Source organism: Lepidochelys olivacea, assembly GCF_965140295.1.
Source record: "Lepidochelys olivacea isolate rLepOli2 genome assembly, chromosome: 6".
NCBI lineage: Eukaryota > Metazoa > Chordata > Testudines > Cheloniidae > Lepidochelys > Lepidochelys olivacea.
This window is the reverse complement of record NC_140416.1, coordinates 67,925,616-67,943,844: the sequence shown is the minus strand read 5'-3', so window position 1 is coordinate 67,943,844 and position 18,229 is coordinate 67,925,616. Positions and strand designations below refer to the sequence as shown.

The window sequence follows — 18,229 nt, the reverse complement described above, 5'->3', positions numbered from 1 at the left end:
AACTAACCAAATGCAGATGGTTTATAGGAATTTGTATTTGTCCTGTCCATATTCAGGTCTGAAGAGCATTGGTTGCTGCTGTAAGAATTGCACTGAGTCTGTCTCACTAGACAGGTTTCAGAGTAGCAGCCGTATTAGTCTGTATTCGCAAAAAGAAAAGGAGTACTCGTGGCACCTTAGAGACTAACCAATTTATTTGAGCATAAGCTTTCGTGAGCTACAGATCGCATCCGATGAAGTGAGCTATAGCTCACGAAATCTTATGCTCAAATAAATCTGTTAGTCTCTAAGGTGCCACAAGTCCTCCTTTTCTTTTTGTCTCACTAGAGACAGTGAGCCAGCTCCTTGGCTGGTGGAAATCAGTGTAGCTTTACCATAATCAATGGAGTGATGCCAATTTACATCACGTGCGGCTCTGGCCCAGTGCATGAAGCACTGTTGGAACCTCTCAAGGTCCCTTCCAGCCCTACATTTGTATGATTCTGTGAATCACTTCCAAATCCAGTGTAGCCACTGAAGCCGGAGGGTAGGGGAGGGAAGTAAATGTGTGTTGAAATTCTCTCCTCTCTTCCCTGCAGAGAAGGAAAGCCATGCCAAGCAGAGTGGATGGAAATGGGCCAATGTTTCTCCTGTCTTAGGACTCCCTGTGCTATCTCACTGTCAACGATTTCTGTACAGTACAATCCCTTTCTCAATAACAAGAACGCCTCTTCCAATCCATGCACATCCACGGCTTGTCGAGATATATTTTTACAGGCCTGAAATTCGAGCTGAAGATAATTATTTCTGTTACAATCTGTTCCTGTGCATCATACCAGACCTGTTTGTGGTGCTCTTGCTCTGCAGCCATTCACTGCTGCACTGAATCCTAGCCAGTGTCGGTACTTATACATCAGTCACCTGAGAGTAACAAACAGAATGTTTGCCCTGAGGGAGCACTGTGTTTACCGCTAAATATAAACCAGGTCTTTTTTTCTCCTATAGCCTGAGAAAACCAGTTTCAGGCTGCAAAACCTAAATTTTTCTCCTTAAATGTCAGTGAGCCTGGGATTGGATGTGTTTTAATTCTTCCACTGTTAACATATCAATGCCATTCCTTTCCATTAGTTGCTTGACTGGCAATAATAAACTGCCAGATTTCTACAGTTTTCCATCTCCTTTATCCCCTTCTGTTTTATTCCTGTATGTGCATCCATCTCCTCAACACTCCACGACATCATTGTCCCCATATCCTCCCTTCGCACCTGCCTGTTTATCTTGGCATCTATAACATCCATGTGCTTTAGCTTGGAGGTCTGCTCTCCCTGCAATATGAACATATAAGCATTAGTAATACTAATGTTAATAGCCATTGCCATTCACACATGCACAGAGAAGAGGCCAGATCTCCTTGTCTTTTTCCAGATTGGTTCCTTGGCACCTATTTGCACACGTATTATTCCTGCACACGTATCTCTCCTCTTAGCACAATGAGAGAATATAAACTGCTATATAGTTAAGAGGTATAACTGGTGGTGATGATATCCAGTCTATCTATCCAGGCTATCCAGTCAAGTCTGCTCCACCAGGGGAAAAAAAAAGTGTGGGGGAGAGTAGGAAGGACTGGCAGGGACTGTGACACTTGAGAGAGCAGTCTTGAGAATTGCTGGTGCAGATAACCACAGCACGCTCTCTGCATTGGCTAAGAACTGGCCAGAGCTGGGGAACCTGCTGAGTAGACAGCTCAGACAGCAGCCCATCAGCAAAGGGGGAGACCCAGCACAGTCAGGGTAGGCTGAGCCCAGTAAAGGAAGATTGCTTCTGGGGGGAGGTTCCCATGAGATGATGCTCAGCAGAGGTAAGATTTGTAGGTATTGGTGAAGAGGGTCTGGGGAATGGAACACTGCAGGGAGCCAGCCTGCAGAAGCCCTGAGTTGAGGGCTGTGTGGGAGAAGAGTTGCAACAAGCATGGAGGTGGCCGAGGTGTGGAGCCACTGAAATAGGTGTACAGGACTTGAAGAAGAGGGCCTGTTAATACTGATGTACATGGCCTGGAAAGTGGGGCCCTGGAATAGGGGAAAAGGAACTGAGAAATGAAATAGGTGCTGAGGCTGACTCTTGGGTAGGCAGCCTAAAGTGGGGATGGAGACCTGCTTCATTTTAACATGTCTTACTTTGTGGGTTGGAGAATGTTGTTACTTGTATTAAAATTATGTCAGGGCTTCAATGAACTCTAAGAGGGACAATATTCCTTTCCAAGGTGGGAAGGTGACTGTTGGTCTGAACCTTGGTGGAGAAGATGAGCAACTTCGTCAGCCCTGGGGCCTGTAGGGGAAACTGAGGCATGACCTGCCTTTATTGGTACAGTTGGCCTATGTAATGCCTAATTCATAATAGTTTCCAAGCACCAAACTGGATTTTAACATTCCCTCTGCTTCACTTAAGATCTTTACTCCTGACCTCAGCTGATATTGGAGGCTTTTGCTTCACTTAGTAGTTAATATTAACTGCTTAATGATTAAACACAGCCAGTTAATGATCTTGACTGAAGTTAAACTGAAATTACCTGTGGCAGGTAAAATCCAGGATAAGAGACTTTGCAAATAAATTCACATTTTTTCTCTTGTGCCTCCATTGCCCACACTCATACACCCATCAGCATGGAGAAGAGAAGTAGTCTGACAATGGAAGACTTGTCTGCAAAACTAACCTGTTCTCCAGTTTGTAGTACTGACTGAGCACCTAGCTTCACTATGTCCGGCAATTAATCATCCATTCCTGGGTTAGAGTCTATTGCATGTGTGTGACCAGGCTGGAGAACAAGGAGAGCTAAGTGACAGCTCCAGCCTCCTTCCCTCCGCATTCCAATGTTCATTTCTTGCTTCCACTTAAATAAGACAATAGACTCTTGTCATCTTACAACCTCTGTTGGGAAACACACAGGGCCAGATTGTAAACCCTGTATACTGGTGAGCAGCTATCTATACAAATCGTTACAATAGGACTCCTCATGTGAGCAACTGCTTATCATTGCAAGTATGGGGCTCCCAATCTGGCCAACAATGTTCATCAGCTGTTGCGAAACACCAGATGTGGAATCCCCACACAGAGAAGGAGTGTGTTCTTGTTGTAGATCACAGCAAAGCCTTGATTTCTTCAATCTCCTCCCAAGACTTTGCCAATTGTCAATCTGTACTTACCATGGAACTTAAAATAGTGCCAATATGGCAAAACATCTGCACACAGACACAGAGAAATGAATGCTCACACTTGTCCGTCTCTTGTACTTGTTCTTTTCTCAGTGAGAAATGCAGCTCCCATTCAGAGACCCCTCCCACGTTTTGGGCCCGATCAGCACCTCTAGCTCCCATTGGAATTGCCAGGGCTCTGTACACCTCAGGATTAGGAGAGTGGGCTTTTCAATTATACTGCCATCTCCACTTTTTCAGATGTGAAGAACATGTTCAGTAGGATGGAATGGAGATATTTATCTCAGGGCTTAAAGCATACAGTGTGGGCCTAGAAGTCCTCAGATGGACAGGTCTGCTGTACTTCAGGGCCTCAGCTTCTACAAGCGTAAAAGGAGAACATCAGTACAGGAACTCAGATTGCTGCAATAGGGTGAATTAGGTTTTCCAATCCCTGACTACTACTAAAATCTCCATTATGGGGGCAAGACAAACCTGACAATTATGAGAAGACTATTTCACTGAGGCCCCAATGCAGGCAGGTGTTGAAAAGATGATTTGCTCTCTTGGGGAGCACTGATGTTGCTTAAACCATTGTCACGGCAAAATCAATCAAAATCTTTTCTACAGCCTGCTCAGTAGCAGAAATTCATTCCATTTGTATGCAGCATACAACAAAGCATTAAAGCCCTGCCTGCATATCCCTTGCTCACCTGCAGCTATCTAAATGGGCACCACATCCAATTTTGCACATAGGCACCACCTTCTGAGGGTTGACCTCTGCCAGGTTGTCACTCCAAGTACTTAAAGCTAAGTGGGAAAAAAAATCACAGTTTGTTTCATGGAAGAATGTTGACTCACAATTCTCAATCACAAATTCTTTGGGCAACTCTTTTCCTCACAGAACTCACCTGAGGGCCATGCATTCACCACCACGCAGCTGTGGATAAGGTGCCTGTTGGAGGTCTGAAGAATTTTGCATGGGCGTTCAGGCAATGTTACATATTCTATGGCATTGTCACAATATTATGAATGTTCCGAAACAAATCATTGAGAAAACAAATGGAATTTGGGACCAGGGTTTAAATTAAGTCCGAATGCACCAGGGCATCAGACAAGTCCGTGTAGTGGATAGAACCCTGGACAGGGACTTGAAAGAGCAGGGTTCTATTCCTGACTTGGCTCCTGGCCTGCTTGGTGACCATAGTCAATTCATATCACTGCTCTGTACCTCAGTTTCCCTGTCTGTAAAATGAGGATAATTAGGCTTATCGCCTCTGTAAGGCATTGTGAGATTTACTGATGAAAAGAGCTAGGTTTGTCTTTAGGGGCTCTACTAATTTCACTAAAATTTGTGCTTTCTTTGAGATAAATGTCAAACTCGTATGGCTGCATAGAAACTTTCTAAATTTGAAGTGGTTTTCTGTTTACATGAGGCTGTAGATGCAGAATGGAACACAGGCACCTATGGCATAACCTCAGTCGCGCTAAGAGCAAGCTGCAGAGCTCCCATTCATTTAAACAGATTGTTAATACCAAGGCTACTGAATGTTGCCAATTTGTAATCACCCAGTTTTAATGAGGTTAGAATTTATTCAGTAATTAAAGAGCGTAAGTAAGCTTGATTGGATTCATGAATATAATTAGTTAATTAGACAGCGCATAACAAAAAGAGAGAGACATCACCACAATCTGAGAAAACCCATTGCTGGACAGTTTAGCTTGCACTATTTGTCTGGTCCTAGTTTTAAATTTGGATTTACAAATTAACCTTCCTAGAGCCAGTCCTGTTTACGATTTCAGTCTTATTCCTTCCTCTTTTTCCCATACAGACATTTGTTATTAACTTATATCTTTTCAGTAAGTCCATCAACATTTTGTTAACATAAGCATATGTATTTGTTTGTTAATATAGTACATCACTGAAAATATGTATTCCGAGCAGGCTAGCATTTTCTCTTCTTAGCATGACTTCCAGAGCATCAGGGGGAAGTCTGGCCTATAGATCAGCGTGATAATTTCATTGTCAGCATTTTAAATTATTTTACTTCTGATCAGTTTATCAGAATCACACAGCTAATATGCTTATTCAAGATGGCTGGATATCAGAGATGCTGAACATGTAAATTGCTTTTAGATCATTGCAGGGTTTTTCATCAGGGTGTGTTCCTGTGCTTGGTCTAGTTCAGTTTTAAATGTTGCAAACCCTGGTACTTCAAACAATTCCCTTAGGACACTATTCCTATATAATTAATCCAATACTGACTACTCCTATCCTATTAATCTAACAATAGAATATCTTAATCTCAGTTGTGCTCTCTAAGTGCTACTGTAATAAAGTTGATAATTATTTAATTCACCTGGCACTGTCTCTCATTCAATCCCCTCTGCCCAGCACTTCCCCCAGCCCAGCCCAGCCACACTCTCCACCCTATTCCATTAAACCAGTACTGCTCCCATCCTAGCCCCTCTCTCCCAGTGTTATTCATTTATCTTGCAGTAGCCCCAGTCAGGAACAGGGACCCATTGTGCCAGAAGATCTGTATAAAACACATAGTCCTTGCCCTAGAGATTGTACAGTTTAGTCTGAGATCAAACATATCAACTCTGTGACAAACAATAGGAGAGGAGGGGTCGGAGGAGGAGGTATCAGTAATAAGACTATGTAATTAAATGATTTAACAGTTTGGAAGTTCAAACCATTTATTTTGATAGACCTGCTTCTTTACATCTTAACCCCAGATCTGTACTGTATTCTATCCCTTCCCACTACTACTATCTAGATAGTATCAGGGGGTAGCCATGTTAGTCTGTATCCACAAAAACAACAAGGAGTCCGGTGGCACCTTAAAGACTAACAGATTTATTTGAGCATAAGCTTTCGTGGGCTAGAACCCACTTCATCGGATGCATGGAGTGAAAATTACAGATGCAGGCATTATTATACTGACCCATGAAGAGAAGGGAGTTACCTCACAAGTGGAGAACCAGTGTTGACAGGACCAATTTGATCAGGGTGGATGTAGTCCACTCCCAATAATAGATGAGGAGGTGTCAATTCCAGGAGAGGCAAAGCTGCTTTTGTAATGAGCCAGCCACTCCCAGTCCCTATTCAGGCCCAAATTAATGGTGTTAAATTTGCAAATGAACTTTAGTTCTGCTGTTTCTCTTTGAAGTCTGTTTCTGAAGTTTTTTTGTTCAAGTATAGCTACTTCTAAATCTGTTATAGAATGTCCAGGAAGATTGAAGTGTTCTCCTACTGGCTTTTGTGTGTTACCATTCCTGATGTCCGATTTGTGTCCATTTATTCTTTTACGTAGGGACTTTCCGGTTTGGCCAATGTACATGGCAGAGGGCCAATGTACATTGCTGGCACATGATGGCATATAAAACATTAGTAGACGTGCAAGTGAATGAGCCCCTGATGGTGTGGCTGATGTGGTTGGGTCCTCTGATGGTGTCACTAGAGTAGATATGGGGACAGAGTAGGCAATGAGGTTTGCTACAGGGATTGGTTCCTGGGTTAGTGTTTCTGTGGTGTGGTGTGTAGTTGCTGGTGAGTATTTGCTTCAGGTTGGGGGGGCTGTCTGTAAGCGAGGACTGGCCTGCCTCCCAAAATCTGGGAGAGTGAGGGATCATTTTCCAGGATAGGTTGTAGATCACTGATAATGTGCTGGAGAAGTTTTAGCTGGGGGCTATACGTGATGGCCAGTGGTGTTCTGTTGTTTTCCTTGTTGGGCCTGTCCTGTAGTAGGTGACTTCTGGGTACCTGTCTCGCTCTGTCTATCTGTTTCCTCATTTCCACAGGTGGATATTGTAGTTTTAAGAATGCTTGATAAAGATCTTGTATGTGTTTGTCTCTGTCTGAGGGATTGGAGCAAATTCAGCTGTATATTAGGGCTTGGCTGTAGACAATGGATCATGTGATGTGTTCTGAATGGAAGGTGGAGGCATGTAGGTAAGTATAGCGGTCAGTAGGTTTCCAGTATAGGGTGGTGTTTATGTGATCTTATTTGCACTGTAGTGTCCAGGAAGTGGATCTCTTGTGTGGACTGGTCCAGGCTAAGGTTGATGGTGGGGTGGAAATTGTTGAAATCCAGTTGGAATTCTTCAAGGGCCTCCTTCCCGTGGGTCCATATGATGTCCATAAATGTAGCGCAAGTAGAGGAGGGGCGCTAGGGGACAAGAGATGAGGAAGCATTGTTCTAAGTCAGCCATAAAAATGTTGGCATACTGTGGGGCCATGCGGGTACCCATAGCAGTGCTACTGACTTGAAGGTATAAGTTGTCCCCAAATCTGAAATGGTTGTGGGTGAGGACACAGTCACAAAGTTCAGCCACCAGGTGTGCCGTGGCCTCATCAGGGATCCTGTTCTTGACAGCTTGTAGTCCATCCTCATTTGGAATATTGGTGTAAAGAGCTTCTACATCCATGGTAGCCAGGATGGTGTTTTCAGGAAGATCACCAATGCATTGTGTTTTCCTCAGGAAGTCGGTGGTGTCTTGAAGATAGCTAGGAGTGCTGGTAGCGTAGGGTCTGAGGAGGGAGTTTAAATAGCCAGATAATCCTGCTGTAAATGTGCCGATGCCTGAGATGATGGAACGTCCAGGGTTTCCAGATTTATGGATCTTAGGTAGCAAATAGAATACCCCTGGTCGGGGCTCTGGGGCTGTGTCCATGTGGGGATTTGTTCCCGTGCTGTAGCAGGGAGTTTCTTGAGCAGCTGGTGTAGTTTCTTTTAGTACTCCTCAGTGGGATCAGAGAGAGGATAGTGGCATGTAGACTGTGGTGTTGGAGAGTCGCCTGTTCATAATCCGACCTGTTCATTATGACTATACCACCTCCTTTGTCAGCCCCTTTGATTATAATGTCAGAGTTGTTTCTGAGCCTGTGGATGGCGTTGCGTTCTGTGCGGCTGAGGTTATGGGGCAAGTGATGCTGTTTGTTCACAATTTCAGCCTGTGCATGTCTGCGGAAACACTCTATGTGGAAGTCCAGTCTGTCATTTCGACCATCAGGAGGAGTCCATGCAGAATTCTTCTTCTTGTAGTGTTGGTAGGAGGGTTCCTGTGGGTCAGTGCACTGTTCAGTGGTGTGTTGAAAATATTCCTTGAGTTGGAGATGACAAAAGTAGGCTTCCAGATCACCACAGAACTGCATCATGTTCGTGGGAGTGGTGGGGCAGACAGAGAGTCCCTGAGATAGGACAGGCTTTTCCACCGGGCTAAGTGTGTGGTTGGCTAGATTAACAATATTGTTAGGTGAGTTGAGGGTACCACTGTTGTAGCCCCCTGTGGCATGTAGGAGTTTGAGATAGTTTATTGTCCTTTTTCCGCAGATGCCCATGAAAGTTTATGCCCAAATAAATCTGTTAGTCTTTAAGGTGCCATAGGACTCCTTACTCGCTAGCTACTTACATCCCCCCCATCAGGGTCACCTCACTATTTAGCTTAGGCTGTGGCCTAGGGAAGCACGATTGTGCCCATTTCAGAGAGTGAGGGACAGAGAGAGGCACTGAACTCGGCTGTGGGGCTTGGCCCGGTCCAGGCTCTCAGCGTTCCACGAGACGTCCTTTTTCCTACTGACCCACATCTCTGCCGCCCCGCCCAGCCCCTGGCCATGCCCTGGCCACCTGATGCAATCAGCCGCCGGCTTTGCTCTTCGCACGGCCCGCCGAAAGATCCCCGGTCAGTTGCATCATCCCGGATTGATACAGGAGTCAGCATTCGACCAATCAGCGAGCGAGCTCTGCCGGGACTGACGGCCCTTCCTCCCAATCACAGTTCCGCATGGAGGCAACGGACTGGAGCCGGGGCCGCTGATTGGAGGCGGCGACAAGGAGCCCCTTTCTCGCGCCCGTCACGGACAGGTGGGCGGAGCTTGCCGGCGGGCTGGGGTTTAAAGCGCTGGGGCGTCCGGCGTTCCGCTCAGTGCCCGGCCGCCCGGTCCCGCCGTCTGAGGCAGCTGCCGGGGAGAGCCGCCCCCGCCGTGTTCGCGCCCCGCCTCTCCGCTGGGGCTGCCCCCGTGCACCCGCCTCGGGAGCCTGCTGCTGCGCTGCTGCACCCGCCTCGCCGCCAGCGGCCCCGGTCCCCGCCGCCTGGGCTCCTGCAGCGGGGCGATGAAGCGGGACCCGCCGCCCGCCGAGCGCCAGGCGCAGGAGGAGGATGCTGGGGAGCAGAAAACGCCCCTCTGGATCTTCGGCTACGGCTCCCTGGTGTGGAGACCCGACTTCGAGTTCAGCTCCAGGAAGGTGGGCTTCATCCGCGGCTACAGCCGCCGCTTCTGGCAGGGAGACACCTTCCACCGCGGCAACGAGAAGATGGTAAAGGGGGATCGGGCCCCGGCGGCGGGGGGCGGGGATCGGGCCCCGGGAGGGGAGAAGGGGGGTAACCCTGGTGGTGAATCTCTCTCTCTCCTTGCCCTGGCCATGGAGGTGGCCAATCAAAGCCACCCCTTGGCACCTACCTGCCCTTGGTGCCTGGATGGGATGGGCCACTTACCACTTCCAACAGGGGTAAGTGGCCCTTGATACTGATAAAGGCACCTGCCCAAGCTCTCTCTCCAGGATTCAGCTCCACATCTAATAATCTTGGAAAAAATCTGCTTCCCTCCCACCCTGCTGTGCCTCCTGGCACAACCCATACCCTGTCTGAAGCTGGTGCCATCATTGTGGTGCTGGGTGGCCTGCAGCTGCTGCTGTCTCACGAGCCTGCAGTGTAGTGGTGGTACCTGGAGCTGCGGTGGGTGTCAGCAGGGCTGTATCACCCTAGCCTGCCTGTACTGGTGACTTGGTACTTGATCTGGTTTCTAAAATGATATTTCTCTCCTGTGTAGCCTGGCCGTGTGGTTACCCTCCAGGAGGATTATGATGTAAGTATCTACATCTAGCATTTATTTATTTATACATACATACATACATACACCTATAGCTGCTACTGTTCAGGTTTATTATATGGCTTTAGGTGGATTACTCCCATAGTAATGACACTAGACTATTTCAGTAGCTAATCAACATCTCCATCATTAACTACATGGCAATGGTAACCCCTTGGCAACTGTATCTGATAATAATGGTATAATAACCCTGGGAAACTGTTTTGTGGGTTAGTATAAATCAATATGATGGCCTTACTGGAGTTCTTATTTTTTTTATTGACACTCCTTTGGGCTGACTGCATTAGTCAGCAAACTCACTGGAAGTGAAGGAATTGCAGACACTACTTTAGACCATTCAGCCAAAGAAGGTTTAGAGTTAAAACTAGAGACCTGACAAATGAAATGAAATGGGATATGATGTGCCAAATTCATCACCCATATACTCACACTCACTTTAGTGCTTTTCACCAGGAATTAATCTGGTCCCTCGTCCTGCAAGATGAAAGTGAACACTAGGTTTACCCCTCCAGAATAAGCTAGTCAGAAGGTAGAGACCCTTTTTGCCCTGTGAAGGAGTACTAGGCTGCTGGGAGTGTTCTGGGGCCAGTTTCTCTTATTTCAATGGCATACAGCAAGGGCTGAATTTTGCACTTTAAGTGACTTTGAAAGACAGAGGTGACTATTCCTTGTTGCCTTCTTGGAGAGCAGAAGAGGGAGACCATCCCTTCCTCCATCCCTTCCTCCATCAGTTGTGTGATCCCTTCTCAGATGCCTGATGGTCTTTTCAGGCCTTGTTCCCATTGTTTAACTAGACAGGGTGACCATGCATCCTGAAACAAAAGGTTTTGTGTTTCGGAAATGCTGGTGCATTTGTTGCAGATACAATGCAGCAGCAAATAATCTTCACTTGTAATTTCAGGCATGCACGTGGGGTGTTGCCTATGAAGTCCGTGGAGAGCAGATTGCTGCATCACTCCAGTACTTGAACATGCGAGAAGCAGTCCTGGGGGGCTATGACACTAAACTAGTGAAGTTCCACCCCCAGGATAAAGAGGCTGACGAACCCATCTTGGCCCTAGTTTACATTGCTACACCCCAGAACCCCACCTACCTTGGCCCAGCGTCTGAAGAGGACATTGCAGCCCAGATCATTGTCTCGAGCGGTCGCTCTGGACACAACATAGAGTATCTGCTGCGACTGGCAGACTTCATGCGCTACTTTTGTCCCAAGGTGGAGGACGAACACTTGTTTTCCATTGAGGAGGCCCTCATTTCCATCCTGCCCTGTCTATGCCAGGCTGAGAATCCCTCAGTGGAAGTGTGAACATCGTGAAGGGTTGAAAGGGGGGACGTCTTCATTTCAAAATGTCAAATGAAGACATGGGGGGAGGAAGGAAAACAAGGACCAAATACATTGGACTGGGGGAGACCTGAGCAAGTAACTGGGGGTGGGGAAACTGCTACAAGCATACTTGAGCTGCCACTCCCCACCTGTAGAAACATGGTGGACATTCCTGGTCTCCTGGCTGGGTGGGAGGATCTTGACTGCTTGGTGAGTTTGCACTGTAAGGTTTGGTTCCGTGGCAGTCAGATGTGAAGAGTGTGGTGTTCACCCCTCTCCTTTCAGAGAGAGGATGCTGGCCTCTTCAGTGTACTTTTATTTTGGACACCAGTTGAGCTGGACTTGACTGCAGTGTTGTTTTCACAGTATAACGGTCACTCTACCTCAGACTGGCAAAGCTACTTATACGGTGGTGGGGACAAGAGCATGCTTGGTATCAAATGAGACCTCCGCTTTCTTCCCTCTCCCACCTCCAGTACAGTGACCTGACTCTTTAAAGTATAATGCCGGGGCTCCTGTGCAATATAAAATTAATTTGCCTCTATAGGTTCTTATGAGCCCTACCTCCTTATATATGTCTCAAAGGGACAGAACCAATGCACTTACTTTTGCAACTTGAAGATGTATGTATTGTAATGTGTAGTAATATATATTTCCTTAAGAGGGGGAACGTCCCTCTGCTGGTGTAGAGGCTCATGCCTTGCAGTGCAGGGTGTGGCACAAAGGCATGAGCCCCTTACCAGACCTTGAGTTTACATGTGGAGAAAAAGCTGTCCTGAGAGTGTTGAGCGGGGAGAAGGAAGCTGATGAAGCACTAAAGCCTAAACTCATCAGCTTCACCTGTCAAGTTCCCTGCTGTTAAATAGTGTATGGGACAGAGCTGCTGCTAGTGCAAGGTCTGGTTGAATCCCTCTCGAGAACGGACTCTTGACAACATGGACTAGTCTTGTTTTTTAAACAGTTTCTCCATGATGGGGGAGAGGAAACGTTTGCCTGACATGTTACTGTGGCTTGCATCTATGAGGAAGTGAAATTGTATTGTGCCCAGTAATAAAACCAACTGACACTAAAATGAAAAACAAATCTGATGGATTCTTTTAAGCAGCACAGTTTATGCATTTTTTTGTGGGGGTGGATTAAAAGCTAACGGCCCACACCGAGAGAATACCCGGCGCACAAGTGACTCCACTACTCATTTTCCCTGGTGCAGGGCACTAGAACAAGCAGTTTTCCTCCAGTCCTAACTCTGGGGTGGAGAAGACTGTACAGCTCCCATCATCACCCTGTTACTGTATCTTATCGATGTCAGAGTGATGAGAAGTTCCCTTTCTGCTGGAGGGCTTTCCTGTTTCACAAGATTCTGACAGGATGTCACATTTTCTTGATCTAAAAGGTCCGCATCCCAATTTTGACCTGTGGCACTTTGTGAGTAGAGAGAGCCTGAGGCCTGTAATACTCACTACATCCCCCAGCTAATGTGACATGCCTGGTACAAACCACCCCAGCTGCCCTTTTTGGGTATCTCAAGAACCAAACTGAAAATAGCTAGGTGAAGTCAGACAGGGGACTGTGCCATTTGTGTGCTATCGGTTTAGCCATTTCCTCCCTCTTTCCCAGAGGCTGCCTCCTCTGCCTACTCACACCTTCCTGCCTTTTTCTGTCATGTTGCTTGTAGGGGAAGCAGTGTGGCCTAGGGGCTAGAAAACTGGACTGGGACTCAGAAGACCCCTATTCTCAGCTCCTCCGCTGACCTGTTGTGTGACCTTGGGCAAGTCATGCCACTCCTCTGTGACTCAGTTTTCCTATCTGAGATAACGATACTTACCTGGTTTGAAAAGTGCCATCTGAGCTAGGCATGATTATACCTAGAACAGCTTCCTTCCTCCATTACCCCTAGACTTTCTTCTTCAAGCCCCCTCCTACTCACTCACTTCTAGTAGATTGCCTCCCACTGCTTAACAATCCTCTCCTATCTACGTTAGGAACAAATTAAACTCTACAAAGTGTTTGTCAAGTCTAAATAATACCACACAAGTCACATGATTTTAATCCCTGCTTGATCCATCCCCCTTTCTCCATCCTCTGATGAGATAAACTCTTCACTGGAGGGAACTTGGTCCTGATTCACTGTTGCCTTACAACAAAACAGTAGCATTTTATACCCACTTTACACTGCTATAACTAACTATATAAGGTTCAGGAAACCAGTTAATCTGCCTCTTCCTCTTCACATATAAATCGCCATACACATCTATGGTACTGTTCCCACAAGGCCAGAGTATGAAGGGGGGAAACAAATTCGGACAGGAAAAGGGTTAAGAGGAGACAAAAGAGATAAAAAAAATCTGGTTCTTCAACCTTAGACTATCATCTAATTTCCAGCTGACCGCCACCTAAAAGCTGGGAGCTGGTCTATACCAGCAAACTTCATGCCCATCATTCACCATCTGTACAATTCCAACATTGGTAGCAGACATAGAAATGGTCATGTAGGTCAGGCTCATGATTTGTTTGTTTTTACCATGTCACCTGCCCCTAGTTTGGGTTAGAAGACATGGTCGTAAAAGTACCTGAACTGCACCGGTGATGAATTACAGGTATGAAGTTTGCTAGATTAGATGCAGCCTTGAGGGGCTTGGAAAGGGTTTATGTTGCTTTCCATGGGAAATGGAAGGAGGGTTGAAAAACTGGCAGGGAAGAAGGGATGAAGTACTTGTTTCTGGATTGCAGTAGCCTAGTGGTGCAAGAAAGGGAAGGGGTGCAAGAGCACTAGAGATCTGTGGTGGGGGCCTGAGGTTCTTTGTCTGGGTGGAAAGGTTCAGTAGCCTAGTGGTGGGGTGGGTCAGTCTTCCTTGAGAGATATTTAAGCAGCTGGAAAGTGGGTGTATGTTACAATTGAGGCAGTTCTGAGAGTTCACCATAGTATGAATTGTCTCTTTCTGGCATTTGCTCCCAGTGATGGAACTGGCAAACTGTTCATTTTGTAGCTGTATCAGCAGTCCATGTACAGCTGTTCATATCTGGCATACACATGATTCCACTTGTGTTTGCTAGCCTGCCAGCTAGCTGGGGGACAAATTTTGTTGTTGGTTTAATCACTTACAGGTGTTTCACAGGCAGAGAAAAGGTAAAAATGTACCATAGGTATCTATCATGCCAGCCACGCTCAACCACTAGAGATGTGTATTCTGGCTTTTGTGCATACCCTAGAAAGTGGTCCACATACTTTATAATAATCTCAATGTGGTCAACAATGGCTGAACCAAACAGAGCTTTTCCAGCTGTAGCCATGGCACTAGCAGCATTCGGTATATACAGTCGATGGTAGGCACCTCATAATGAGAATAGTATTTTCTGTCACAGTCACGTATTCCATTCCTACTACCTTAAAATAGGAGCCTGACATCTGTACACCAACAACAATAGTAGTAAGACTGACTCACAAACTGCTGCATGAATCAGTCAAAGCAGTACATGTAGAAGCTGTTCCATATTATACTGAGAAGCTCTTAAATACGCAATTACATTCAAACCCATCAATTTTACACAAATCACGTACATTTGCAAGTAAAATAAAAAGACCAGAATAGCACCACCAGCAGCCAACATGTTACAAAATCCCCTCACAAGCCATCCCAGGAACTGATCCAATTTATGAGTGAAAGGATGTAGGTGGTGGTTTGCTTTAACTCACTTCATACTAAATTCCAGTTTCCATCTGCTGACAGGTCAACATCCTGCCTCCCAAAGTTACAGGAAAATTAAGGAATGGACAGGGTTTTAATTTTGGGGTTGTTTTAAGTTTAGTTTTCTATTTTGAGCGATGTGCATTCTCTTGAAATGTGTTGAACTGAGTGCCACTAAATCTGAAACTTTCTCTATAAATCATCTAACATGTTCAGTATGGACAGTAGATATGCACAGTTCCGCACACATCACTCTGCCAATGTGCCTTTAACCTTAACACTGACACACCAAGCTCATTTTCCAAGCTCATTTAATTCTTGGACATCTCAGCAGAGCAGCCAAACAAAGGTGGTGTGGTTTTTATGATGTTCACATTTATCCACTAGGAGCTGCAGTGTTGCAATAGCTAAAAGCCTGTAATTCCAATCTAAGCCCAGTTTCGACACACATACCCCTATCTTTAGTCAAAAACAGAAGAACTCCCCTTTTAGCGTCAAGTTTTGAATGCCTCAAGTCTTATGCCAGAGGAGAATATTCTTGGGAAGTCTGAGGCCACTAAAATACATTTGTGAATTAAGGGTCTTCAGATAAAAGTTATACATGGAAATATATTTTATACAGAATGAATGATTAACCAGAGGAACTGACTGCCACAAGATATCATGGAATCCAAGAGTTTAGCAGGCTTCAAAAAAGGATTCAACAGCTCAGATATAGGTTAGGGGTTTGGTACAGGAGTGGGTGGGTGAGATTCTGTGGCCTGCATTGTGCAGGAGGTCAGACTAGATGATCATAATGGTCCCTTCTGACGTTAGAGACTATGATTCTATGAGTCTATATGGATAATGAGAATATCTACAGTTGTTGTAGGTAGAATATAATATGTATGGGATGGAGACTCATGTTCAGGGCATAAAATAATCACTGACCAGATTAAAATACATAAAATCATAGAATCATAGAGTATCAGGGTTGGAAGGGACCTCAGAAGGTCATCTAGTCCAACCCCCTGCTTAAAGCAGGACCGATCCCTGACTAAATCATCCCAGCCAGGGCTTTGTCAAGCCTGACCTTAAAAACTTCTAGGGAAGGAGATTCCACCATCCTATGTGGGCATGTTACTCCTTTTTATTGTCATACACAAGAGAGACTCCTTTTTATCATCTAGGTATTTATATGTCCCTCATTACTGTAGTATCTGAGTGCCTTCCATACATGTCCATTAAAGAGTGCCCTCCTCCAAAATATTTCATACTGGATTGTCCAACACAGATAGTGGGCTAGGTGGATCACAGGCTTGATCCAGTATGGCAATTCCTATCTTTCACCCCGCTCCTGTATCCCACAACCACCCTTACCTTTTCATGCCCTTCTAATACAGCCACATAAACTCCTCCGCCTTCCACATTACAAGAAGGATGTGGAAAAATTGGAAAGAGTCCAGCGGAGGGCAACAAAAATGATTAGGGGACTGGAACACATGAGTTATGAGGAGAGGCTGAGGGAACTGGGGATGTTTAGTCTACAGAAGAGAAGAATGAGGGGGGATTTGGTAGCTGCTTTCAACTACCTGAAAGGGGGTTCCAAAGAGGATGGCTCTAGACTGTTCTCAGTGGTAGGAGATGACAGAACAAGGAGTAATGGTCTCAAGTTGCAGTGGGGGAGATTTAGGTTGGATATTAGGAAAAACTTTTTCACTAGGAGGGTGGTGAAACACTGGAATGCATTACCTAGAGAGGTGATGGAATCTCCTTCCTTAGAAGTTTTTAAGGTCAGGCTTGACAAAGCCCTGGCTGGGATGATTTAGTTGGGGATTGGTCCTTCTTTGAGCAGGAGGTTGGACTAGATGACCTCTTGAGGTACCTTCCAACCCTGATATTCTATGATTCCTGCAAAAATAGGTATGAACTCAAGCTGATTGCATAAACATCGTCTACCCAGTCACTGATTCCTCTCACAATGAGCCACCTACTCTGTTCCACCCCTTACCGAGATCAAAGACTCTCTAGCCCCATTCCTATATTTCCCGTTATTCAAGAGACTTTTTCTACATCTGACCTTCTATGTATGGCCTTTTGTGATAATTGGGCTGACAAATTTACCCTAATTATGAGCTCAAGTGTAAAGAATATATGAAAGTTCATAAGATGTTACAATATCCTATAACAACAAATGCTGATGGAAAGTAAGTCAAATTGTTTTCAGTAATGAATGTTATGAACAGGTGCAAGAGAACCAGAGCGAGAGACTAAATTAGTCCAGACAAAAGAGGCTGCCACATTGATGAGACTCAAGGACTCCCTTTAAATCATGCTTGGTTAAAAACAGATGTGGCACCAGATATTAATAGGCCTAATATCTGACACCAATTTTGGTTTAATTGATGGACAAAATAATGAGGGGATGGGCTATTCCACCCACCATTCCCTTTGGGGGTCCTCAAAGAAAGAGACTTTGTGGGAAAAATAGAGAAGAAAAGACAGAGGCCACTGGAGCAAGCTTCACCATCATGGCCGTTAGCCCCACTGTTTCCTGAGATCCCGGACCTTCGTCACCCTGAGAAATGTCCTGACCAGACCAGGGCCAGAGAGAGGGACCCAGATGACATCACCACCTCTATCAGCACGAGCTAAATCCCAACCACCACCTGGGATGAAATGGGATTTGACTTCATCAGCAACAGCCACTCCATCACATCTCAACTAACTTCTTCTCTTTTCCCCAAAAGGGCAGATATTACTATCTTTCATACCATCTTCTAAGAGACTGTCAGACGTGGGTTCTTTTCCTTCTAAAACTCTCCAGCTAAAGGGAAAGGGAACAAGAGATGTTGTTAAAATGAAAGCCTTATTTAATGGTTATATTTCAAATGCTTTAACTGTTTTTCCTTCTTTCCTGTATCTTTAATAAAGGTTAAAAATATGTTTAATGGTGTGTTTGCCATGGAACTAAGCAGGCTGAGGTCTCTGTGTACCAAACCCTGGACTTTGTTTAATACTGTTTAATGCTGGATAGTGACTGGGTTATATTAACACCTTTGGCCCATTTATTCATCTAAATGAATACAACCAGCCCCCAAACAAACCAAACTCTCACTATATTCTCCACGAAACTTGTTGACACATCCAGGGTTGATCTGGGGCCCAACCATTTATA

At 45.5% G+C, this 18,229-nt stretch overlaps 1 protein-coding gene and 1 long non-coding RNA gene across 2 annotated transcripts in view; both read left to right on the top strand.

Moving 5' to 3' along the window:
• LOC311522065 overlaps positions 1 to 5,427 on the top strand; it is a 33,094-nt gene extending 27,667 nt beyond the window's left edge. Inside the window, exon 4 of the long non-coding RNA XR_014712050.1 lies at positions 579 to 5,427. This is a non-coding gene — a long non-coding RNA (uncharacterized lncRNA). The remainder of the gene's footprint in view (positions 1 to 578) is intronic.
• A 3,588-nt stretch (positions 5,428 to 9,015) lies between these two features.
• On the top strand, positions 9,016 to 12,463 carry CHAC1 (ChaC glutathione specific gamma-glutamylcyclotransferase 1). The gene is made up of 3 exons (XM_084630945.1): positions 9,016 to 9,490; positions 10,003 to 10,038; positions 10,964 to 12,463. The coding sequence occupies exons 1-3, from the start codon at positions 9,287 to 9,289 to the stop codon at positions 11,366 to 11,368; spliced, it is 645 nt and encodes a 214-aa protein (XP_084487071.1). The 5' UTR covers positions 9,016 to 9,286; the 3' UTR covers positions 11,369 to 12,463.
• The last annotated feature ends 5,766 nt before the right edge of the window (positions 12,464 to 18,229 follow it).

What these genes read in the sequence shown, in the direction of transcription:
- CHAC1 (XM_084630945.1), top strand. Translation starts at nt 9,287, where the DNA reads ATGAAGCGGGACCCGCCGCCCGCCGAGCGCCAGGCGCAGGAGGAGGAT. An exon ending in ACCGCGGCAACGAGAAGATG is followed by an intron (nt 9,491 to 10,002) that starts GTAAAGGGGGAT and finishes TCTCCTGTGTAG; the next exon opens with CCTGGCCGTGTGGTTACCCT. An exon ending in CCCTCCAGGAGGATTATGAT is followed by an intron (nt 10,039 to 10,963) that starts GTAAGTATCTAC and finishes TTGTAATTTCAG; the next exon opens with GCATGCACGTGGGGTGTTGC.